Raw genomic sequence first — 25,166 nt, forward strand, 5'->3', positions numbered from 1 at the left:
AAGGCATGCCTCCACGGTAAGAACGCATAAATATTTACCACCGAACAGTCTTGTGGAAGACGCGAAAAATCCTGATGTTTAAGAAAAGACAAAAATAACGGAAGTGTGAACTAAGTAAAGAAGCAGCAGCATATTTCAGGAAACCTGATGAAACTGTTTTAGCAAAAGCATATTGCTATAGCTACGATTAAGAATGCTGCTGTTCAGAATAATTGGGATATGGCGAAAATAACTTAACGAAATAATGTTTCCTCAAGACTATCAAAAATCTGCTTCTCACTCACTCCAGAGTCAAACTTTTGTGGAGGGAGAACGGAAAGGACAAAGAGAAACCACCACCATTAGTGCCTGCACCAGAGCGATTTATTAGCATAACTTTTCTTTTGTATTCTTAAAGATTTCATAACAACTGAAGTATGTACAAAGTCTTACAGCATTTACACCATAAAGGTTTCCTATTAGCTGATGAAGTCTAAGGTAGTGCTGCTGAGAACTTCAGAGCGTGGCGAGAGCAATGAGGCAGACCTCTCCACTGCCACACCATGCGGTCAGATGGCTGGCAGCTAACTAAACCACCTGGAAGACAGGTTATTGAGAAAAAAAGAGAACAAGTTGATAGGCAGCACTAGAGACCACAGGGTGGAAAAGCTACATAGTGTTGTGTTTCTACAGTTTTCTTAGAGTTGTAACAAAGACCCACAGCCTGAGAGAATAACATATGCAAGACAACAGAATCACACTGCTCAGATACCATTCAGCTACCAACGCGCTCACTTTTGAATGGGAGGCTCTACTGATATGGCTGGTATTTCCATTTTTGTTCATGTCTTCAGACAGCTCAAGCCTGTACAAGCCCCTCCCCCAAATAAAACAACAACAACAACAGGAGGGAGAAACAGTATGAAATTCGTAGCTTTTGACTCAGAAAAAATCCCACATCATTTTTTTAAAAAGGCATTCTGTATCTGCTTTTAAGGTGGCCATTTCTGTCAAAAAATTAATACTAGAAATTTCTGAGTTATCCTAAATTGGAACAACATCAACAAACTCCCCAAACACCCAACTTCCTAGATTTAATCATCCTTCGCTGTATCTGATCATCTTTCCTTGGGGTCAGTATGACACAGAACCACCATTATTTACACACTGAACTGGACACAAAACGTAGCATCCTTACCCCAAAATTGCTTCACTAAGTGGCAAGAGAATTTCAACATGTAAACGGTAAACATCAGGCTCACCACTTGAATTCCACAGAAAACCCAGCCTGGTTCTATGTTCCTTCTGTCAGTCACTATCTGTCTGGTAGCAGATCCCATTTATTTTCCCGCTGTTATGGTCTCATATGTAGGCAAAGTGGCTTTTTATTTCAAAAAGATTTTGCTCTCAACTTAAAAGCCAGTTGATAAAACTTTTAATTAAGACACAATAGCGAGGGATATAAAAACACAAGAACCACATAAATATTTAAGTCGTATACCGTTTTCGTGTAAACAGTTTTGCTTAAGAGCAAAGCCCTATTTGGATTCTGGCCTGCGACTTTTGGCAGATGGTGTGTATTCAGCCAGGCTCGGCAGCGATGGTGACGTGGAAGCCAGGTCAGTCCCCATGTTGACAGGCATGCAACTTGAAAACATTGCACAACGAGCAACACAAAGAGTGGAGAAGCTCACAACACTTCAAGGAGACCTCACAACCTTTACAACTGCATATGCACAGAGACCCACCCCCCTCTTTTCCACCACCGTGTCTCTTACACGTGGGAGACCTTCTGTGACTCTCTAGCTTGTTTGATGCTATATAACCACTTGATGATTCTAGCATTTCTCTCGATGGCGGAAATGCCATATGGCACCCGGTCATTGGCACTGTCGTCATTTCTAAGGTCACTGTTACTATCCTGAGACTGTTCACAGTCTGAGCTGATCATGCTTGCGCTGCGGAAGTTGAGGGATATTATGTCAGAATTAGCCCTTGCAAAGTTTTCCATCCCGAGGTTTTCCAGCTCTTCCGGGTCCAGTCCACAGTAGTTGAAGAACCTCTCCACGTCCGCGTCCACTCGGAAGTACCTGTCACTCAAGTCTGACTTAGACCGCTGGAGGGATGGTCTTCGGCTGACTCCACAGGCTGGTTCCACCGGGTCGGCCTCGGGGGACTTCACGCTGGCGATGGCTGCGATTTTGGGCTTGGGAGGCAGGGGAGGGGCGGAGCTGCTGCAGGGGATTGCCTTGAGGGGCTTCACACTGGTCACTTTGCGGATGTCCGAGGAGCTGTGGGAGACGTGGAGGAAGGACTCGGCCGACGGCTCCAGCAGCCTGCGGCTCACGTGGGAGCCGCCCTCCTGCGGGCTGGCGCGGCCCTGCGTGGGGTAGACCTTCAGCGACTCGGCGAAGGAGTGGCGGTGCGGGTCGGGCGCGTCGGGCCGGTGCGGCGGCCAGTTGCGCGAGCTGTGCTTGTGCCCCGAGCCCGAGCTGGAGCCCTCGGAGCTGTTGATGATGTTCTTGAGGATCTCGAGCTTGAGCGTCTCCCGCTGCACGCCGCTCTCGGTCTTGGCGTGGTTGCCGAACACCTTGAGCGTGGGGCTGCCCAGCGCGCGCTTGGCGGCCGGGCACACGGGCGGCTTGGCCAGCACGGCCGGCTTCACGGGCTCCTGCTTGGCGTTGATCACCTCCTGGCTCTTGACGTACTTGGCCTTGTCGGCCTCCAGCCTCTCCACGGCGCTGAGCCGCTTGGGGTTGGGCTCGGCCTGCCTGCGGAAGTAGTCGGGCCCCTTGTTGAGGATGCGCAGGGGCACGGCCGAGGTGAAGGTGCCCGCTGCGCTGACCGGCTTCACCATGCTACCTGTCTGTAGGCTCTCCGTGGGCATGGCGGGCGCTCTTTCCCCGGCGGCCGTGTTGGATTCTCTTCTGGGCGCCTCCGGCCGGCCTGAATAGACACATGTACATGAAGCACAAAGAGCGGCAGAGGGACGTGGAAGCGGAGCGTCAGCAGCGGCGGCAGCGGCGGTGGCAGCGCCTCATCTCACAGCTCATTCACCGCCACCGTGGCTTTCGTGCCCTTCGCTCCCGTTCCGGGCCGCCCCTGCCCAGAAAGGCCACCAGCCACAAGTTCCTTTAATCTGCTTCGCTGCCTCCTTTCTTCTCCCTGAAGGATGTGGGAGTCTCCTCCAGGTCTTTGTGTTCAACTGCAGGCAGAGCTGAAACACAAAACAACCAACCGCGGGTTAGGAGGGGCGGGTGACATCACGGCTCTAGCAACAGAGCGGCCCGCAGCGCGCCCGCCCCGCCGCCGCCCCCGCGCCGCCCGAGGGTCGCCGCTGCCGGCTGGGGAGCTGCTCCGCGTCGGCCGCAGGGGGCCACTCGGACCTCGCGCCCGGCCTGCAGCGGCGACGCACCGCGGCGGCCAGAGGCGAGTGTGTGGGAGGGAGAGAGGGGCCGGGGTTTCCCACGCGCGAACTCTTCCAGCTGCCTCCCCATTGGTGAGATCTGCCTCCTGAACACGCCTGCCTGGCATTTCTTGGATCAAAACCCCGGAAATTCTAGATGAATGTAGAAATGAGGGTCTAGCCATGCCCGGTTCCCAGCTCCTTAAAATGCCACCGAGTTCCTAAGAATCCCTTATGTGCCTCCAGCTGCACCGTCCTGAATTATGTTTCTTTTGCAATGAAGCAGAACTTCGGACTGCTTGCTACCAATCTCTTGGTAACACTTAGGACAATCACTTCTTTAACTCTTCAAAACTGAAAAGGTAGGCAAGAAATGGGATTGGCAGCAAAGCTTTTAAAAAGTTTTTGTGAATATGTTTTACTTATCATACTTTGGCCAAGGTACATGCTTAAAAACACTTTGTCCCGAAAACCAGGAATATGTATGAAGTTCATCCCACTAAAAACACAAGCTTATGTTTTAACAGTTAAAAAAAAACAACCTAGAAATACTTCTAGATTAACCACATAAATAGATAATTTGATTATAAATGCTCCATAATTTTTCACACTTAATGAGCAGAAATCAAAAGTTTCTTTGTGGTAAGTATCTTCCCAAATCCCCCTAAAGTACTAGGAACAAAACCTTTAAGATTTTAAGATTGATATTTTAAATGTCAATCATACCTAAAAATATGTTACTTTATGTTATAGAAAACTTGGATAACAATTAAGCTTTCATGGGACTTACAACTTTCTGACCAACTTGACTACCCAAATAACCACCAAAAAACCCCATTATAATTGGACACATCAATACTCCCAATATAATTCTATAAGGAGTCTTACATTATCTGGCATATGAAGTGGCAACATTTGCCCCTGCAGCCCGTGGAACAACCCCCCCCCCCCCCCCCCCCGGACTCCCGCCCGCACCTAGAGGCAGAACACATTTACAATGCATCAGTATTCCAAAGCAACGAGTTAATGACCTTAGCAACATTTTGGTTATAACTATGAATGTTAGGAGAGTAATGTATTCAACTATCATGTCATATAACTAATTTACAAAATAAATAAAGTGACGTTATTATAAAATTATCTGCTCTCATGGTAAGAAAATGAAGATAGGGAGAATAAAGGCTGATATTTCTCTTTATAATCCTCTGAAACTCTTTGTCTCCAAATACAACCCACCACCATGTTTTGCTAGGGCAGTTTTAGTGATCTGCTAAAGGATTTGCTCTAATAAAAATATTTTCCTATGCAAAATTTGGGAAAGCTCAAGGTAATTCCTATATAACAATTTCCTTTAATCATGCAGTTCTATTTTGATACCTCAGTTTAGTTTTAAAAAAAACCACCTCCTCCCATGAAGATAAAATGAGATTGTTTCTTTGAACATATTCAGAAAGAAATGTCAGAAAGGAGCCCCGATTTCTATGACTGCACAGTCTCTGCATCTGCTCATCCACCACCCTGGGTCCCCCGCACTGGGAAGGTACCAGGGCCCTTCTGGGGGTGGAGGCACAGTCTCACCCCTTCATTGAAGGGACTCCAACCCAGAGCAGGTAGCAGAGCCTGGGCTGAGAAGCAACCCTATGGCATCACACCCAGGGCTCTGGGGAGAGGGCTGACTCCAGGACAAGCCATGCTTCTCCTGAGCATGACATGATGTCGCCACCGATTACCTCTAGTGCTTCCACACTGCCAGAAGGTGGGGGGGGAGGGGAGGAAGGGGCACAGTGAAGAGCAGGACTGAGATCTGCACCCATCAACTTTGTGCCTAAGGACTAGAGTGGAAAACACCCACTGGGTGGTGGTAGACGAGCTTGTGTCCCTTCTCCTGTGACATGAGTTGGTTGGGCAAGATTTTTACAACCCCTTCTCGCTATTTCCAGTTTTAGAATGGCACACTGGAGGAATATTGGTGAGTGACTTAACTTTTGTATGTTCTAGTATTAACTGTTCCTAGGACGATGTGTGCTTTTTAAAATTTATCTCAAAATATTAAGGGGGTACAAATGTTTTAGGTTACATGGATTGATTTTGTAATGCTTGAGTCCCAGCTATAGGTGTGCCCATCACCCAAATAGTGTTCACTGTACCCATTGGGTAGGTTTTTGCCCCTCCCTTTCCCCCTCTTCCCTGGTTGACTTCTACTGAGTTTTGATTCCCTCTGTGCACATGTGTGGGAAAAACTCTTCTAGTTATCAACCTAGGCAAAGAATTTATGACTAACACTCCAATGGCAATCACGACAACAAAAATTCATAAATCGTACTTGATTAAACTAAAAAGCTTCTGCACAGCTAAGGAAACAATCAACAGAGCAGACAGACAACCGACGGAATGGGAGAAAATAGTCACAAGCTACACATCCCACAAGGGGCTAATACCCAGAATTTACAAAGAATTCAAGCAAGTCAGCAAGAAAAAATAACCCTATTAAAAAGTGGGCAAAAGACATGAACAGAAGCTTCTCAAAAGAAGAAAGACAAATGGCCAATAAACATATGAAAAAATGTTCGGCATCACTAATCACCAGGAAAATGCAAATTAAAACGACAACGAGGTATCATCTTGCCCCAGTTAGAATGGCTTTTATTAAAAAGCCCTAAAACAACAGAACAGTACTTTTCGAATGATGAATTGTAGTTCTCATGTGATGTCCACTGTCATTAAAGCTCATGCAGACCTGTGCTTCTCTTCTAACCACCTTCTCTTCTAGTCCCATCATATTAGGACTAGAAACCTAAACCGTCTATCCCCACTGGCATGGCCTTCCTGTATGCTTGCCTGTCTGATAAGATGGGCTTTGGTACTGTTTGCAACAGTAAGTAAAAATCATTACTCTCAACTCACAAGACTGAGGAACACCAGTCTGTATCTCCTAGGAACATTCCCCAGGAAGCTCCTTGTCTTCCTTGCATACCGATTTCTTTATCCAAGAGGCAGATATCCTCAGGACAGCTTCTCCAGCCCGTGAGCAAGCAATTACTAATCTTAAAACCAGTGTGAAAAAATTATGTCACAAATAGCAATTATTTCTAAGTACTCCTACTTCATTTCCTTTTGGTTTCCACTCTTTCTCCCTCTTCCTCTGCCCTTCCCAGTTTCCCTAATAATTTTCAACATAGTGATGGTCTTTCAAGATGATCACGGTTAGAGTTTATAATAGTTTTAATTAAATCATAATAGTTTTAACTGGAACTTTGAGGAAAAGAACATCATCTTATTGGAACCCTCAAAAGCAACAGAAGAAGCTGTAGAAAGTGTTTGGGTGCTCTGGGATAACAAGGCATACTCAAAGTTTTCTACCTGTTTTAGCCAACAAACTAAACCTACTTCAAAAATAACGAAGGTGGCTTAGGCTGCTCTTTCTCGTAATACTTAACCGTATGCCTGTTCTTTGAGTTTTTGATGTGTAAACAGTGTTGGCAGGGACAGAGCTGTAGAGTTCTGGAGAAATACTCTGAATTTTGTAGCACAGACTTTGTCGTGCAGAATGTACCTGGCACCTCCGACCACAATAGTCAAACGGTAAATCATACACCTGGGAACCTGGAGCTACACCGTAGTGTCAGAAACGGGAAAGCAGCAAATAAAGTCCGTTCGGGGGACGCTGTGGGCCATGTCACTGCACTGGCTGTGGCCCGATGCCGTCCCGGACAGGCCCCTCAGGTCAGGCGGGGCACTGATGGGACAGTCAGGCCAACAGCTGGGCTGGGAGGGGCTTCATGTTGTTTCAGGGAAGGAAAATGAGATCTTGGCCTCGTAGGGTTTCAGCAACGAAAGTAATTACACGGCCTGCTTTACCCTTGACTTGCGGCTCAGGAGGGGAACACAAGCCTGAGTGAGGGAGAAATTTCCGTTCACGAACCACTTTGGCTACATTCTACCCCGTTTAACATCCACTTGAGAATTTCATGAGGGGATAAGAAGGATTGAGGGAAAGAAACTTGGCACAGCCAAGTTGCAAAGTGGCCTGCTGACTCCGGGCGGGTGTAAACTCAAAAGCAATCTGGCCCGGCGGTGACCGTGGGGTAGAGGAGCGGGGCTGGGGCTGGCAGGGGCCACGCATCTGTGAGTGAGGCCTGGTTATTCTGTCACACAGAGGCAGCTGGGGGACAAGGAACACAGGGACGAGGAGGAGAAATGTCATCTCCCACCAGGCACTCTAGGGGTGCTTTTCACACTTCAGTGCGCCTGCCCATCCCCTGGAGATCCCCTTAAAACACAGTCTGATTTCAGCAGATTTGGGATGAGGCCCTAGATTCTGCATTTCCCACCAGACCTTGGGCGATGCTGCTGCCTTTGAGTAGCAAGGGAAGGGCAGAAGCCCACTCCCGCACCAGCCAGCATCCTACTAGAACCAAACGCCTCCGGCACAGAGGAAACGGGCCAGAGTTTCTTGTCTCTGAACTGAGCAAGTCTGGGGCTTTTTAGGCAATAGCAATCTCTGATAATTCCAAGTTTTTAAAACCAAAGGGGCCTGAATCTTAATTTCCACACTGTCGGTGGCTCACAGGGGGCAGTAAGATGAAGAATAGAATCCTCAGCTGATGTGTAACGCCGGGGAGACTCAGCACGGTAGGTCTACAAACGTTTGCAATCCCGGAGGTGGTTAGACATAGAAAATGAACCTCATACACGGTTTACTGGAAATAATGCTAAAGCCAGAGTTCCTGTAATCCAGGCAATTTGTGCCTCGATGCCTCTGAGGTCAGGCAGATAATGGGAGAGTGCGAGGCTCGGGGAAGGGGCCCCAGCTGAGGCCTGCCCGGGGGAATGCAGCTAACTGTTGACACAGCCGAAAATCCGGAGCTCTACAAAACTCTCCTGATTTTAAAGTTCAATATTATAAAATGCTGTGGGCCAAATTGGATCTGCTGCTTTGTTACTTTTCCTTTAATGGTGCTTCTGGTAATTAAGAGGAAAAGGATAGTTAATGCCTAATGAGTCTTCAATTTTTAAGCAGGAAAGGAAGCCCTGGAGTTAGAGCAAGGACCTGGGAACCCAACACCACCTGGACGCACCCACAGCGGTTTCCAAGTACATGAGAGCAGCTGTGTCTCCCGTGCCTCGTGGCAGGAAAAGGGGGTAACACTACTAGAGAGAGCAAGCCTGGCTAATTCAACCCTACGTCTCCTAACATCTCGGTGTCTTGATTTTCTTATCCCTAAAAACGAATGTGTTGAACCCGGCGAACTGTGAAATGTCTTCAGCACAAACATTCCTGGGGGCAAAAAGCACGAGAAGCAATTTACCTTTGAGGTAAAAAAGAGTCTAGAAGAACTGACTCTTCTAGTGTCCTAACATGCCAGATCCCAAAACTTTTGCAACATGCGTAAAACTGTTCTCTGGAACACTGCTGTTTTATTTTTGTTGGTAACAGCACTGGTGCTTACTGACTCTAAGCATAAGCGTCCAACTTGCCCAGGGATCACTCTCCTGTCTCTATTCTTGGGTTTTCCCATTTAAGAACAAAGTCATATCCTTGTCATTGAAGTAAAAATGCTGTTTCACAGGACAATGTTAACTTCTGTATTCTTTACAAATGTAGGAGAAACAAACTCAAAATATAGGAGTACTTACTAAATTAGGCTGTGTTCAATCAGTTAGCACCTACTGACTGAGCAGTTACTGACGTGTAAGATGTTAAGAAGTAGAAAAGTCATGGACAATTTAGAAAAAAGATTCAAAATACATCTGATGAATATTAATTGTCTAATGTAGATGCGGCAAGGACTTGAAGGTGAAGGGAAGGTGAGGTGGGGATGAATTCGAACAAAGGCACAGGAGGTGAGGGTGTCCATCATCAGGGCAGCTGTCGACTGAGTTCATGGTGCATTCGAGAAACTTAAAAACCATCCAATGGCCAGTACAGAGTGCCAGGGGACGGTGGCTGGAGGCCTACTGGGCGTGGAGGAAGGGCAAATGGAATCTGTATTTTATGCAAAGAGTAAGGGGGTAATTAAGAATTAGTGACATGGTAATGCTTGTATTTTCAAAAAATCCCCCGGCCGCAGTGTGGGGACAGGACGAGAGGGGGGTGCGTGTACTGCAGAGAGGTGGGTCAGAGCTGTCCGGGGGAGGCGAGATGGCAGCTGGGCTTGGTGTCACCCAACATGGCACTGTCTACCGGTTTGCATCCTGGCTCTGGCCCATGTTAAGTAGCCTTGGCAGCTCACTTCATCTTCCCGTGCCTTAGGTTTCCCATCTGGAAAATGGGGGTGATAACAATACCTACTTCTTTAGGGTTTTTTGGGTGGGTCAAATAAGAGCACACAGGCACTTTTCACTCACATAACCCTTATCAGGAGGGTGTCTTTGGGAAGGAGAGAAGAGTGAGCAGTTTCGAGAGATGTTTAAAAGGTGCACTGGGCCGAACTTGGAGGCAGACAGGGCAGGACGTGGAGGGGGAGGAGGTGTGTGCTGAGGCTGATGCATTCCGGGCTTTCGGCTGGACTGAGAAGTGGTTTGGGGAAGTTATACACGCGCCACTCTCATCCCCACTGCCTTCCTCCTCTGCACCCCAGGCCTGAGCCAAACTGAACTACGGCAGCCCCTTCGCATCTGCGTTCCCACTCGTTCATGCGTCTGCCCTCCCCTCCGCCTGAGACGTTTTTAATCAACAGGATCATGAATCCTGTCGGCCCCTTAATACACGATCGCAAATAGTTAATAATATTGTGGTTGTCACAAAAAGTATACTTAAAAGCAAAACGAATTTACGAATCATCCCTGGTTTCTGCATGTTAAAGGAAGCAATGCCATTCCATTTGGAAGATACTTATTTATCCATTTTACATTTTAATTAATACGACATCTCACCTTCCCTTTTATTTCCCTTCCAAGCACAGAATCCCTTTTACTGATCCCTTTTATACCGTGAGAACAACTTGCAAAGGCTGCGAAAGCAAAGGAGAGTAACAAAAGTGGAAGAGCGAACGGGGGAGTAAAAGGCATGTGCCACAAAAGCCTGACTCTACACACTGCGACCTGGACAGAAACTATGGAATCAGAGGGCCAACCATCTGGAAACACTGAGTCCAAACCACCACCCTTTCGGGACCTGCACTTTTTCAACTGCTGAGTGATGTGTCTGTCTTCTTTCGTATCTCCATGGTAAAATCCCCCACCATCTATAATTCTGATGGCTGGACCCTCTCTTTCTGACCTCGGGGTTGCTGTCAGCCATCAGCTCTGGGCTGTAAGTAAAATAATCTTCTTGCCAGCAACACTATCACTTTGTAAATTCTTTGAAACCACAGCCTTTTCCTAATAACATTTAAACTTCTGGTTCCAGTATTCTAGCCATTTTTTTTTTAAGCTTATTCTTTTAGCTGGCTAGGTAGGTCTTCTAATGTTATTTAATAAGAAATCCTCTTGCCCTAGGTTTCTATTATTTTGTTTTAACTAGGTGCTTTCATTTTTTCCACAAGATGCGTAAACCATTTCCCCACTTTTTCAGCAACCCCTTCGAGTCTCGTTTCTTCTGACACATCCACTCTGTAGGACCAGAGGACGGGAAACAAATGCTGGAGTGAGTGTGGGGACGTGAGGGAGGCCAACGTTTACCTTCTAACATTTTTATGAATATAGATCCAGGAATGCCCCCCAGCGGCTCTCCTGAGGCAACCGCTGCAACACCACAGAAGCAGCACGGGTATTTCGATCAACGTGGGAACGTTACTCTGACATAACTGAACACGGACTATGTTAAGGTGACAGCCTCCAGGTGGCAGGTCGGGAGGTGAGAGTGGCTGGGGTACAGTTTATTACCCCCGTAAAGGTTTTGCATGATGCCAGGTGGGCAAAGAAAGATACCAAGTTTACTGAAATGGGAACAACTTTGCCACAGGAGAGCAGCATCAGGCCAGCCGAAAGCTCAGTGCTCGGGTACGCGATGGTGGCCACAGCCTACCCTCCTCTCAGACAGCCTGAGGCTGAACTCAGGGGCCATCCAGGCAGCTCGATAGAGGTCCCTCCATGCAGAGGAGCCTGGGGACTGGCTGGTACCTCAAGTCTGAAGGTCTCAGGGCAGAGTCTGTGCTGGACTCTCCAACCAGACCACCCAGGCAAGAGGAAATGGCCTTTCCAGGAGCTCAAGGGTCAGGGCTTCCTAGGCCCACAGGTGGTCTGGGGTTATCATCAAAGGAGCTCCCCGAAAGGAAGCCAACAGGGAAGCCAACAGGGGTTATGCCCACCTGAAGCCCCACACTGTGGGGAAGGCTATGGACACCCACTGGCTGGGGAGGAGGCGCAGCTGCCTCCAGGGTACCCAACAGTCCTCAAAGAGAACCGGCTCTGAAATGCGCCATGCCCAGGGGACACCAGATTCCAGCTGCAAGAGCCAAGGAGAGGAACCTTGCTACTTCCTCTGAAAGCTCTGCTGTCCCCTGCACATCACACGCCCACTCAGGGCCTGCTGCAGCAAGGAAAGAGGGAAGAACAACATTTTCTAAGTGCCCCCTCCACAGAGGTCTCCAAGGCAACTGGGCGAAGAGGAAGCCAACTTAAACTGGATCAGAGGTTGGAGTTTTGATCTTGTTGATAGGCAGAACTTTTCCACGCCTGAAACTGATCCGAGGATTCCAAATTATTTAAGATGAACTGGAAAAGGCTATGGGTCCTGTCTGAGATTTCATCCAGGGATAGAAAGGAGAATTCAGTGGGGCAAATGCTTAGGACATGGGGAAAAAATACGGTACGTTCACTTCCCATTTATTCCTAATGAATGTAGCCCAGGAGACAGAATGGGTCTCCAGGGTCTGCTGTGGTGTGCTGCTTGTCTGCCTGCGGGCTCGGTGCTGGCATCCTGCCTTCTACAGCCCCTGAACTGCGCCCTCCTCAGGTCAGAGTCAGGCGCAGGGGTCAACTGCACTTGCTCCGGGGCTCCGCCACTTCTGGCTCTGCAACCCAGAACAAGTTCCTCCAGCTCGGTGTGCCTCAGTTTCCTCATTTATGAAACGTGGATAATCATGACTCCTGCAACTCCCAGGCCAGTGTGAGAGCTCCACGACCTAACACGTTGAGCGTGCTCAGCCTGCAGCTTGGCGCCGAGTTTGTCCAGTAAATGTAAGCTATTATTAAACACTGTCCCCAGTGTCCACAGCTTGGCCCTGATAATCACCATCATTAGATTTCAAGCTTTACGGCTGGCAACTGAATGATCTTTTGTCTGAAAATGATTCCATTACTCTCCAGTGACAGAGCCTATGCCATTTCTGTCACAGTGGATTGACTGAACAGTCTCTGGCTAAAAGGTCACTCGTGTGACCCCATTTTTATTTGAGTTACAGAGAAAATATGTGGTTTCGAATTTCAAAGCAAACAGTTCTGTGAGTGAAACAGGCTAGAGTAAATAATAACGCCATTATTAAAAATGAAATCAAACCTAAAGTTGGTAGGAGAAAAACAGCAGGTCAAATCTCAATCCATGATGGATGATTTACTTTAATGTCACTCTCCAAGGTCATTTGGAAAACTCGTTCACATGCTTCATTTTCATTTGTAAGTAAAGCCATTATCAAAAATGTAATGAGCTTCTCTTAAAATGTCTTCCTCCTATGTAAACAACTAAAATGAAATAGAGAATCAGAAAAAAAAAATCACATTTCTAGTTTAACATTCTTCCTTGGCCTAGGGTCAAGAATGTGTTGTTATAAGAGGGCCCCCGACTAGCATCAATGTGAGGGAGCCCTGCCTTTCCCCCGGGATTATAGAAATTGATGCCGCTCTGAGCCAGCGCCAAAAATCGTTTGGAAATATAATGACTTACTTGATGAAAATTAGTACGAGTAATTAAAAAGCAAGGCTACTAGAATCCCTAATGAAAATCCAATAGGACTGTGCCGGCCTTATCCAAACAAACATAAAATGATCCCCCTCTCTGCCAGTTTCTCCTCTCCCGTGGAGAGCTTTATGCAGCTTCACGTTCAGCTGGGACAATGTGTGAGGCCATGACCAAACTGAACGAATGTGGAGTTCAAGGGACCAGGCTAGTCTACTCACATCCCAGGTTTATAAGACCTGCTAGTTCCTGTGAGTCTGAGTTAGTTTGTTTCTCCACCCTGGTGGACCAGGAGCACCTTCCTGCAGCAGCAGTAGCAGCTCAATGAACTCTGACTGCAAACTGGTAGTCCTCGTGGAGCTCCGGAGGCCTCGTGCCAAAAGCCCCCACTCCTCCCCTCAGCAGGCCCCGGTAAGAGGCAGCCTGATCGCCCGTGTATGAACAACCTCCCCAGGACTGGCGAGGACTGGCGAGTGGCACGGGGAGCCCAGATCAGAATGCAGAGCGGTGTGGATCTAGGGGGCCTGTGTCTGCTTCTTCCACCAGCATCGACCTTAAGCATCTGCACTTTGCATGTTGCTGCTTTTTCCTTTAGCCATGTGAACTTGTCCTCTAAGGCAACTGTGGCACACACGGTAAGAAAGATGACTGTGCCAATATAGACAGACAGAACATTTATTTCTGGAAAAATTTTTAATTTCTAGTGAACAGCCTTGGGGCAAAAGATATTTACTCTGAAATAAAACGTGCCTTGTAATATAATGGTGAAACATTTAAAATCGAAGGGAGAAAAAACAGCATTTTTTTTTTTTTTTGGAAGTGGATCATGTCTACTGTGAGTGTATTAGATAAACTGCTACCTAATTATGTTAAAAAGTGACCTGTCAATAATGAGCATTTCTTACTAAGGACATAGGGTGCCCCCAGAACTTTAATAATGCCTTTCATACATTTTTAAATTCAATCCCACTAATATCTCTAAAGCAAGTATTATTATCCCCACTCTATAGATGAGCAAACTGATGTCTTAAGACACTAAGGAAGTCGTCTAAGATGCTCAGCTATGAGGGGCAGGGGCTCCACACCGATGTCCACACAGGGATGGCCTGGCCCACCTCACCTTGTCACATTGTTGTTCCAGCTCTTAAAAAGACACGCATGAAGCACTGAATGTATTTTTAAGTGTTTTAAATTTAAATAATATGGCTCAGGTGCCCACACTAATTATATTTTAGTTCTGAAAATTTACTCTTCTGGCCATTAACTGCTTAGTGCTAGCTTCCTCCAGAAGGTACCAGAGGAAAAGAAAAATCTTTTTGACTTTTTGGTAAATCAAATAACTATGCTCCTTGTGAATGGCTTAAATGCACAAATTTAGAGGAAGTAAAATGTTTATAAACTGGGTTCCATTCATTTTAACTTTTCTTTCTTCACACCATTGACCATAGATCTATCACAGTCAGCTGAACTTTGAGAAAATAATGAGATATTTTAAAAAGAACAGTAAGCAACCTCAGACTGGTTTTTTACTCTCTTACTGCACATTGTATTTGGAGAAGAGGGATCACAAACTTTTTATTGCTATTTCTATTAATACAAAAGCCCCCAGCTATGCACACAGTAGGCACTCACTAAAATGTTCACTGAATTGAACTAAAGTGCTAGACATTCAGTAGAATATCAAGCATGCTCTTTTATATGGTAAAGGCCCAGTGAAAATGTTAGATAAAAAACTTGGGAAGTGAAGCTAGGGATGTTTATAAATTTGAAAGGAAACTCAAAGTACCTCCTTTTGACTGGCGATCGTGGTGCCAACACCACATAAGTGCACAGAAACTGTTGATTCACGACAAACTCATTAGCACTGAATTGTGCTTAGAACACAAATAACGTGCAAAGGGAAATCAATACAAGGTCGAATTTTACAGCAGAACTAGTAAATTCCCTTAAAATAATAATGGACACTGTTCATCTCATTTGAAAAGAAACACCTAGAATTATTTTCCATTTCTTGAAGAGCTTTTAGTACAGCTGTCATTAGAACTAATTCTTTGCCTCCAGAACACTCCGAAAAGACATTTATTTTTCATTTGTAAGGATTCAGACTGAACTGCAGGATCAGCTTCAAAATAAGACATGTAAGACGATAGACACCTACTTTTTACAGCACATATTTGAATCTTTTTAGCACAACGTGTCTTACATAAAATCACTTTCAAGCCTAGAAGGGTACAAGGTAAGGCTTCACCACAATTTGTACTTGAAATATTATTTTTGGGTCCAAGTGACAAGAAGCTCAGGAATGACTAATATGTTCATTTCACCCTGCCCAGCGCCCAGCTCTGGGCTTCTCGGAACGAAAGCAGCAGGACATAGGGTCCAGCTGTGTCTGGAGGGAGCACAGCCTTAGGAGGGAAGGGGAGACTGACGACGAGGGGTCTGGGTCTGCGGCCACGGGCTCCCTCTCCTCCCCTCTGCCCAGCCTCACTGTGCCACCAAGACGCACACCCCGCGCCCCTTCCCAAGCTCTCTGCCACCTGCCTCCACCTTCTGCTCCCTCCCCGGGAACCCTCTGCCCTGCTTGAGTCTTCCAAGCTGAAGAAAGGGTCACCAAACCTTTTCTGACCTCTCGTTCTGAATCCTGTCCTTTCTCGCAGGCACTCCCTTGCAGCCCTCACTACTGAGCGGTGAATGGTGGTAACGACTCTCCTCCTCCGAGGACCAAGGATAGGACACTGGGGACACCTGTGGACACCTGCAGAGAGCCTCCTGGCTCTGGCCCACCCAGTGCAGCAGCTCATGCTGGGAGAGCAGGTTTCAGAATCCCTCATGGGGATTCTCATCTGACATGTGCTCAGTTCGGGATATGTCTTTGTTCCAAGAAAAAAGAATAAACATGTGAACACTTCACCTAATGTACTACGAAAACGGCTTTGCTCACTTCCCCACCTCCCTCCTCCTCCTGCCAAAAAGGAAAAAAAAAAAGCAACCTCACTCAAGAGGCTCTCTAAGGATTACAATAACCTAAAAGCCACATTAAAAGTAATCTGATAAATATTTAAAATAAAAAACTACAGACATTGCTGGATGGGCAAAACAAATCTTCGATTAGATCTGAAAACCCTGCCTTCAATATACATTAAAATAGAATGCACTTTGTTACACTATTTTCTCACACTTTCACTTTAAAATGATACCGCCTGCCTCTATCTTGATTAACTTTTAAACTTCTCATTCCCGTTTACTAAAGAGAAATGACTCCCTGGAGTGAAAAAGGGAGTTGACTTTTAGAAACAGTTTTTCTCAGTCTCTAGCTTTGTTGGTGTCGTTCAGTGAGAAACGGAGTTTTCTCTCATGTTTGAACAAGAAAGAGTCATTTTGCTGTGGTAAAGGCAGCTGCTGACGTTCATGCTTCATGATCTCCCAAGTTTCTGAGTCTGGGCACAATCGCCTGAAGCCTAAGAGGAGAAACACGGCAGTGGCCAGGTATCGGTTACCTTCCACCTGCTGGACCTCATGGCAGGTGGCGGGGGCACCTTATACTTACCAGCCCTGCCCAGCACGTGTCATTCGGCCCACTGAGCGGAGGGAGAAATGGAGGCTTGGGAGGTTCCAGTGACTCACCTGTAGCTGGTGGGTTGAAGAAGCTGTTGCCCACCTCAGGTCGGTCTGTGTTCCAAGCCTGTGCCCTAGCACTGCTCTGGAAGGTCACGGAAACATCCGCGGTGGCAAGGAGTGAAGGGGCCATATTTGGAGGCTGTCAGTCAGGGAGGGAGGGAGGGAAGGACGCCGGCCAGCGCCCCCTCCCTGCCCCCAGCCCCACGGTGCCAAGCGCTGCGCTGCGCTCACAGACGCCTCCGTCCTGCCACGTGGAGGAGTCCGAGCGCTCGCTAGGGGAGAGGCCGTGGTGAGCAGTCCTGTTGCGCCAGAGGATAATCAGCGAGGGGGAGAAAGAGGCAGGAAGATGTTCTGAAAACTTTGTGAGGAGAAGCATTCATAAAACGTAAAAATTAAGCCCAATGAATCCGGGGCCGTGACAATAAAAGGTCTCTGTTTGGTGAGATTCTCCGAGGGGCTCTCAAAGTGTCACGACACCCTCCTTAGTGGAAGATAAGTATTCTAATGTCTTGCTAAGGAAATGAGAATATCTTCTGAGCAACAGAAAACTAACAGTCTAGTCATGACCCGATCGGATAAAAAACAGACTATCTTTACGAAGCCTGAGCCCACCTCTGGCTGTCACGGATCCTGCAGACCACGGAGACCCACTCAACGCCACAAAGGCAACTTCCTGCAAGATCTGCCCTCAGGGAACCGCCCTAAAAGGGACACGAGCAAGCAAGTTTATACAGACTGAAGAACTACAGGGCAGGACACCACCAGGAATTCTTGTTATTTGTTCATTCACCAAGTGTTTGCTGAGCATCTACGGTGTTCCAGGCAGTGAACAAAATGAACAGTACGTGGAGTTCACATACATGGGAATACATACATGAATAATACATAGCATGGTAAGCATAGGTGCTGAAAAGAAGCGTAGAGCAAGGATTTGCTAAGGTGGAAATCACTGTTGACTGCAATAAGGAGAGCCCTGGCAAAGCAAATGGCGGGGTTTCAGGAGAGAGAGGAAGAAGGAAGAAAAGAAACGAATGGCTGTGAGTACACAAGCCTGTTTTACGAGTCTGGAGAGGAGGTAACAGCTGGAGACTGGTAAGTAGGGTCAAGAGAGGGTGTTTATTTTACGACAGCAGAAATGGCACATTTTTGTATGTTGATAGGATGATACACTAGAAAGAAAAACGCCCACGATGCGGGAGAGACTTTACACGAATGCACTCAGAACAGGGAACAGAAACCGGAACCAAAAACTTAAACACAGACGGAAAATAATGGCTTATAGGTGTCGGAAAGTTGAATGAGCTTTTTCCTAACTGGCTGTGGCATCGGAGAAGACCTTTTAAAATGGTAACAGCTCTGAAGGAATAGCAGGGCAAGAGACCCACTGTGGGTCGGGGTGTGTGCCTACAGGACCCCTGGCAGTCCAGGGGTGGGCACAGGGCAGAGGCCATGTGGCCAGGCCAAAAGATGAAAAGAAAAGCAGAGGTGTTGCTGTGGCAATGTCCCTGATGTCACTGAGTCAGCAGTTACCGCCTAGTATAGATTATAAACTGTCACAGAGGCAAAATCTAATAGTGACGGGAAGATGCAACTCTTCATTTGTTCGAAGTCTCCTTTTACCAAAAGCAAATCATCTGATGAATGATAATTTTATCATCTATAAGGCAGAGGAAGAAGGTAGTGCTTCTGTGAATTTAAAGTTTACCAATGGGGAACCAGAGACCCTACAGAAAAACAGCTAAGAATTCGGAGTATGTACCAGCTAAGTCACCCATCAAATACTGACCAAGTGCCACCACATGCCGGGCACTGTTCTGAGCCCTGGAGATGCGTGAATGAATCAGACACAATGCCCAGCCCTCGTGGCATATTGGGACACTCACAAACATTCCAGGGAACACACTGCATGATTCAGAATAGAGGTGATGAGATTCTATGGCTGGATTCTAAGGGAAAGCATGGACTTCACCCAAAAGGTCAAGGGGCTGGCGTGGCCACATGTGTGGGGTCTGGGGTTAAGCAATAGGAGTTTCCACCCTGGCCCCATCACATGACCTTGAACAACCGTCTAACATTAGGTTCCTTGCCTATGCCACGAGGTGACACGAGAGCATATCCTACACAGGGGGCAATACATGCTCACCACTGTTCTTTTTAATGAACTGTCAGACGAACATCATAGGGGCAATTTGTGGATTAACAGAAAGAATTTTTGAACAATTAAAACTGTTTAAAATTGGAGTTCATTGCTTTGTGAAGAAGTGAGCTTTTTATCTAGGAAGGTTTGTGCAGAGGCAGGTTTACCATGTGCCCAAGAAAGTTTAGAGGGGATTCTTATAATGGGAGGAGGGTGTGGCAGATGAATGTCATGTTTCCTTTCTAATAAGTTCCATGTTTCTTTGCTAACTTTTCTCCCTGCCTAGATTGAATTTATTATCTTCTAAACAGGAAGAAAGGAACATGAAGACAGAGGAAAACATGAGGACAGGAAAGTGTAAAGGTAAACTGTAATAAGCATTTAAGCATTAAAAGAATCACTGCAATAGAATACATTAAGAAAGTGGCAAGAATATCTCTGGCAAGCAGATCAAATCTAAGAGGAGAGTAAAGAAGAGGAAGGTAGAGGGAAGTGGGCTGGATGGAAGAAAGAAAGAGAGGAAGGAAGAGGGAGCCGGTTCTCCCATCAGCCACAGGCAATGGAGATGCTGAATCGGCTTGGTTCTGCCTTGGAAAGCTGTGTGTGTGCCCTCTGTCCCTCACTGTCCTGGCAGCCACAGACAGATCTATGTCAGGGTTGATCTCGTATCTCCTTTATGGCCCTGAACCCCACATACTGCTTACACAGCATGTTTCTACGTACAGGGCGCGTGCATGCCTCCAGCAGTGCACACGCTTTGAAACTGCCTGATTCAGAGTTTCCGGACTGGCCAAGGAAACCACTGGGGAGAAGCCATGTATTAGGCTAAGAGGTGATCTACGGGGCCAATAAAAGGGGTGGCTGATGCCAGGAGGTCAGAGGCAGCCTCTAATGTCATCAAGAGTTGGATGGTTCCATCCTACACTGTGCTAAAAGATCATGTTATATTTGCATATAATAATGTGTCAGCTTATTTTTGAGATCATGCCATTCCAAATTCAACATTTAGCCAGTAACTCTAGTTTAGTAATTGAGTCACTAAATCGTCCAGTCAGGACCTGGTACACCTGAGGCAGGAGGCCACTGGCTCAGAACTGAGATGCCGCCAGAGACCACTGGGCACAATGCCCGTGTTTCCAAAACTAACTCTAACTCATGTAATTTCCCCTCCATTAACTTAAAGGGGATTGAACTCTTCTGAGACATTCTTCTTTCTTTATTGACTACCACAAGGAGGTATTGAATTTTTCTCTTTTGTTTAATAGCTTTAAAGATAGATGGAGGCTTTTAGATGTTCATCTGTTTTACTACTAAGTTATTCCGGATCACTCCCAGTATTGCTTCTAGAACTCCAGGAAGTTGAGTCTTCCTGTGTTTACAAGGATATCTAGAAAGACATTTCAATAAATGAAGCCCATACATCTATGAATAGCCCATTACTCCTTTTAGAAAGCTATAATTGACCATCAAAAGGAAATTTATCTTAGGCAGACAAGAAAAAAAATGCATATCTGTAAACAGTTATTGTCTATCTCAGAAAACATTTCAGTAGTCCTTTCCTAGTCTTTGACTAAAGAACTACTCAATGTTTAACTTCTCATTTTCAATACTAGCTTTTTCAAACATTATGATAAACAGCATAAAGTGACCTACTTTCCCTGACACCTAAGAAAACCGATGTGTTATTTCAAAATCCATTTCCCATTTGCAGGGCAAAAGACAAATACTTCTATAGTCATCATCCTCTGACAAATGGGAAGGACTCTTTGAATCAAAATTTTTGGAAAAAAGTTAATTTTTTTCTGAAAAGTATCTATCAAATGTTCCTTTATAGCTGGATAATTTAAGATAATCCTTGGGTTAATCTCTAGCTGGAAGCGGAATCTTGTAGTATCTGGCAATATTTAAAACAGTGCCTTGCAGGGCAGGAGGGAGTGAAGCGATATAAGGATTACAGTGATTTTTCAAAAAGGGCTCTCAGAGAGCCCCCAGTATGAGAACCCTTGTGAAAATGAGGGAGACCCCAAGACCCCTCGTGGATCACAGGAGGGCAATAGAGCAGAGGTAGGACTCATGATAGTCTACCTTTGAATCCTGCTTCCCTGTCTTCTGTAGTAGCTCTGTGACCCTGGACAAGGAAATTCCCTGTGTGCTTCCATTTTCCCATCTGTTAAATGGTGATAACAACAGCACGTTCCTCACAGGGAGGCTGCTCAGGTTACACGGCACAAAGGCTGGAGGGCACTTAGCACTGGGCCTGGCATACAGAAGGTGTGAACTAAACTTTTACAGCAGAAGGGTTATTTCTAATCCAAAGTACTGACAGTACTTGGTATTGTCGAAAAATCATTTTCCTGGCCAATCTATCCAAACACCTGGAAGTTCTAGATTTTCTTATAAAAACGAAATACATGAAAACAGAACCTGTACCTACAATCTTTCTGGGATTTTGAGAGGCACTGCATTAAACCTGTTTACCAACTGGGAGACCAAACATCTTTACTAGGTTGAGTCTTCTAGTCCATAAACAGGGTTATGCTTCTCTATTGATTTAGACCTTATTTTTTCATTAGTGTTTTCTAGTTTTTAGCATGTAAGTTCTATATGTGTTTTATTAGATTTACATTTAAGTATTTCACTTTTGAGCCATTGTAAATGGTACTGTATTTTTAATGTTAGTTTCTACATACTGATTGATAGTACACAGAAATAACAACTGACTTTTGTTTGCCGATCTCACAGCCTACGACCCTGCTGAACTCATCTTTCGGTTCTAGGCTCTTTTATTTGCATTTTTTTTTTTTTTTTGCAGATCATTTGAGATTTTTTTAATCTTAGACAAGATAGACAACAAAGAAGAAGCAGGTATAAGAATAGTGGGCTATATGAATATGAGAGAGAGAGAATAAGAAACAGTGAATACCAACTGAAGTTTCCCAGCAGTTATTTGCAAAAATACACTAATTTATATGGAAAGGCTAATGAACTATAATAGCTAAAATAGCTCTGAAAAGGAAGAATGAGGAATCCCTCTACTCAATTTCAAGACTTAGCGTACAGCTACGGTAATCAAAACCATGGTATTGTGGAGGGATAGACACAGAAACCCAAGGAGCAGAGAGGACCAGCCAGAGGCAGCTGCAGACAAGCACGGCCACAGGTTTTTGACAAAGGTACAAAATCAGTCCAACAGCGGGAGGACAGACTTCAACAAATGGTGCTGGAATAACCGGATATCCACAGGCACAAACATAAACTCTGACTTCGTCTCTCATACCTCATACCTTATATAAAACTTAGCTCAGAAAATTCAGAGATTTAATTGTAAAGCATAAGATTATAGAATTTTTAGGAGATAACACACACAAAAAATCTTTAGGACCTGTAGCTCAAGGAAGGGTTATTGGATTACGACATCCAAAACATGTTCCATGAAAGAAAAAAAATTGATAAATTTGATTTATCAAAATTTAAAAAAGATTTCTCTGTGAAGGACCTGTTACAAGGACGGAAAGACAAGGAACAGACTGGGGAAAACATTTGCAAAATATGTATCTGACAAAGGACTCATATCTAGAATATATGAAGAACTCTCAAAATTCAGTTTTAAAAAAAACCGAACAATCCAATGAGAAAATGGGCAAAAGACATTTCAACACACAGGGCATAGGAATGGCAAATAAACATGTGAAAAAATGCAAGGTTATTAGCCATGAAGATCTATCACTAGACATTAATGAGCTATCAGTACATACTCGTTAGAGCAACTAAGGCAAAAAAAAATTGTGATGCCACCAAATAAATGCTAGTGAGGATGCAGAGAAACTGGATCACTGTATGCATTGACAGTGGGAATGTAACACGGTACAGCCTCTCTGGAAAACAGTGTGGCAGTTTGTTAAGAAACTAAACAGACACTTACAAAGAACCTAGCAATTGCATTCCTGGGCAGTTATTCAAGAGAAATAAAAACTATATCCACACAAAAACACGTACACAGTTGTTCACAGCAGCTTCACTTGCAATAGTCTACAAGTAGACAAACAAAATGTTCCTTAATGGGCATGCAGTTAACCGAACCGTGGTATACCCACACCACGGAATGGTGCTCAGCAACGAAAAGGTGTGACTACTGATGCACGCAACTGGGATGGCCCTGAAGAACACTGTGCTGCATGAAAACAGCCAATGTCCAAAAGTCACGTGCTGCATGATTCCATTTATGTAACATTCTTGAAATTACAAAATTATAGAGATGGAGAACAGATCAGTAGTGGTTGTCAGGGGATACGCATGAAGAGTCAGGAGTGTGCCTAGCAAGGGGCAGTGCAAGGTCTCTGTGACACAGAACAGGGTCTTGATTGCGGTGGGTCCCAAATCTACCATGTGATAAAACCAACTATACACACACATTGTGCCAATGGCAACTTCCTGGCTTTGATACAGTTTCATAACAATGTAAGACAAAGACATGGCGGGGTTTGTGACAGTACATAGGACAGCTCTACTACCTTCGTAACCTCCTGTGAATCTATAATTTCAAAATAAAAAGTTTTTTTAAAAGCTTAGGCAGGGGGGAATGACAATCTGCTTCCCAAATAAACAATCATGATTTAAAAAATAGTGTAAGAGGTTAAATTATAATAGAAATTAACATATTTGTCAGATTATAAAATATATATAAAATATGTATTTTTTTATATGCGAAAATAGGTTTTCACATTTTTCATATTTTAATATTGAGAAAACATCCTAGGCTCAAACTCTGGCCTCAGAATCAGAAAGATGAGACCGTGTTTCCTAAATTGCTCAAAAATTCTAAAATGAAATCTTTTATTTTTGGGAAAAAAAGTCATTTTTACTTATTATGGTGTAGAATATGCCACAGATTGGAATATGTTATTTAAATAGTCCTACAGGCAATAAGGCACTGTCATATGAAATTACTCATGCCTGTGCGGATACCAAGTTGAAACTGTATGAGAAGATGAAGTTAGAAACAAAAGAAATTTAACACGTTCATAGTGTTCATTGAAATAGTTTCTCACAAATATTTTCATGGAAAAATTCCACACAATCCAAACAGAACAATCCCAGATTTCAATAATTTCCCACTCCAAACTGAAGTGCTTTAAAAGTTGTGTTTTGATAAAAGAGATTAAAAAGAAAACCAGCACCAAATTTCTTTTTGGATTTTGGGCAGAACTGACTTTTTGGCCTACCAGACTTAAAAGGAATGATTCATTTTTCTTTTTAAATTCTTCAGTGTCACTGTAATCCACTTAGAACAAGAGTCAGAGATATATTTGACATTTTCTAAGTTTTCTTCATTAATTCTATTAATATATTTTAAGTGACTATTTTAATAAAAACGTGTGTAAAGTAACTGGTCAAGTTTTAAAAACGACATATGCTTTCAAGTTTAAGTTCCATTTAAACATGTCACTGATGCAAACAAGGTGGTTTCCTCATCTTATATGGCATCTCTCAAAAACGTGCCAGGCAAGTTTAGGATGCATCTTCCTACCTTCCACGTCCCTCCACACACAACACTAGAGTGTGGACTGTTGCAGCCTTTCTGGGATTTAAATTTAAGGACTGTAAACAAAGATAATGGAAAGATCCAATGAAAAAAGCTACATGTGCAGTGTAATCTGCAATCCCAATCTATACTTATAACTAGCCCATTAAATCTGTTTGGCTTAGACATGGAAATATTTGTGGTAGACAGTTCAACCCAAGAATGGATCTATCTACTAGAACTTGCCTTAGCAAAGGTCCACTGTGCTCCGCTATCAAGGAAGCTGAGGGTTTCACAATTTCATAATTATTCATCATAAAGGACGTTAAGAGCTCCATCTAGTCCAATTCATTTTACTGTGGTATGACTGAAAATCCCAATGGATCCAGTGCTGAAGGTTCTGCCAGTATATGCGGCCTCTAGTCGGTGGAAGAGAGGCCTAACTATCTATCCGACCTACTGAACGGTAAGACGTGACCGGGGAACCCGGCCCTTGCCTTTGTCTCCTCTGCTAGGGCGACACTCTTATTAAATAACCAGGGACGCCCGCCCCCCCCTCCAAACAAGAAACTGAAATAGGTAAAAGGAAGGCAAGGTAAGGTGGATTAGCAGAGATGTAAAAGAAGATACCGTCCTCATTTGTAAAGAATCCGAAAAACACATTTTC

The 25,166-nt window shown here is 44.9% G+C and overlaps 1 protein-coding gene across 1 annotated transcript in view; it reads right to left on the minus strand.

Annotated features, from left to right (window-relative positions):
- Positions 1-345: 345 nt before the first annotated feature.
- FAM110B (family with sequence similarity 110, member B) overlaps positions 346-25,166 on the minus strand; it is a 69,322-nt gene continuing 44,501 nt past the window's right edge. Inside the window, exon 2 of the mRNA XM_012661395.1 lies at positions 346-3,196. Within this exon, the coding sequence (XP_012516849.1) occupies positions 1,754-2,866 (1,113 nt within the window). The 5' untranslated portion in view covers positions 2,867-3,196 and the 3' untranslated portion in view covers positions 346-1,753. The remainder of the gene's footprint in view (positions 3,197-25,166) is intronic.

This window comes from Propithecus coquereli, unplaced genomic scaffold, assembly GCF_000956105.1.
Source record: "Propithecus coquereli isolate 6110/MARCELLA unplaced genomic scaffold, Pcoq_1.0 Scaffold71, whole genome shotgun sequence".
NCBI classification, from domain to species: Eukaryota; Metazoa; Chordata; class Mammalia; order Primates; family Indriidae; genus Propithecus; species Propithecus coquereli.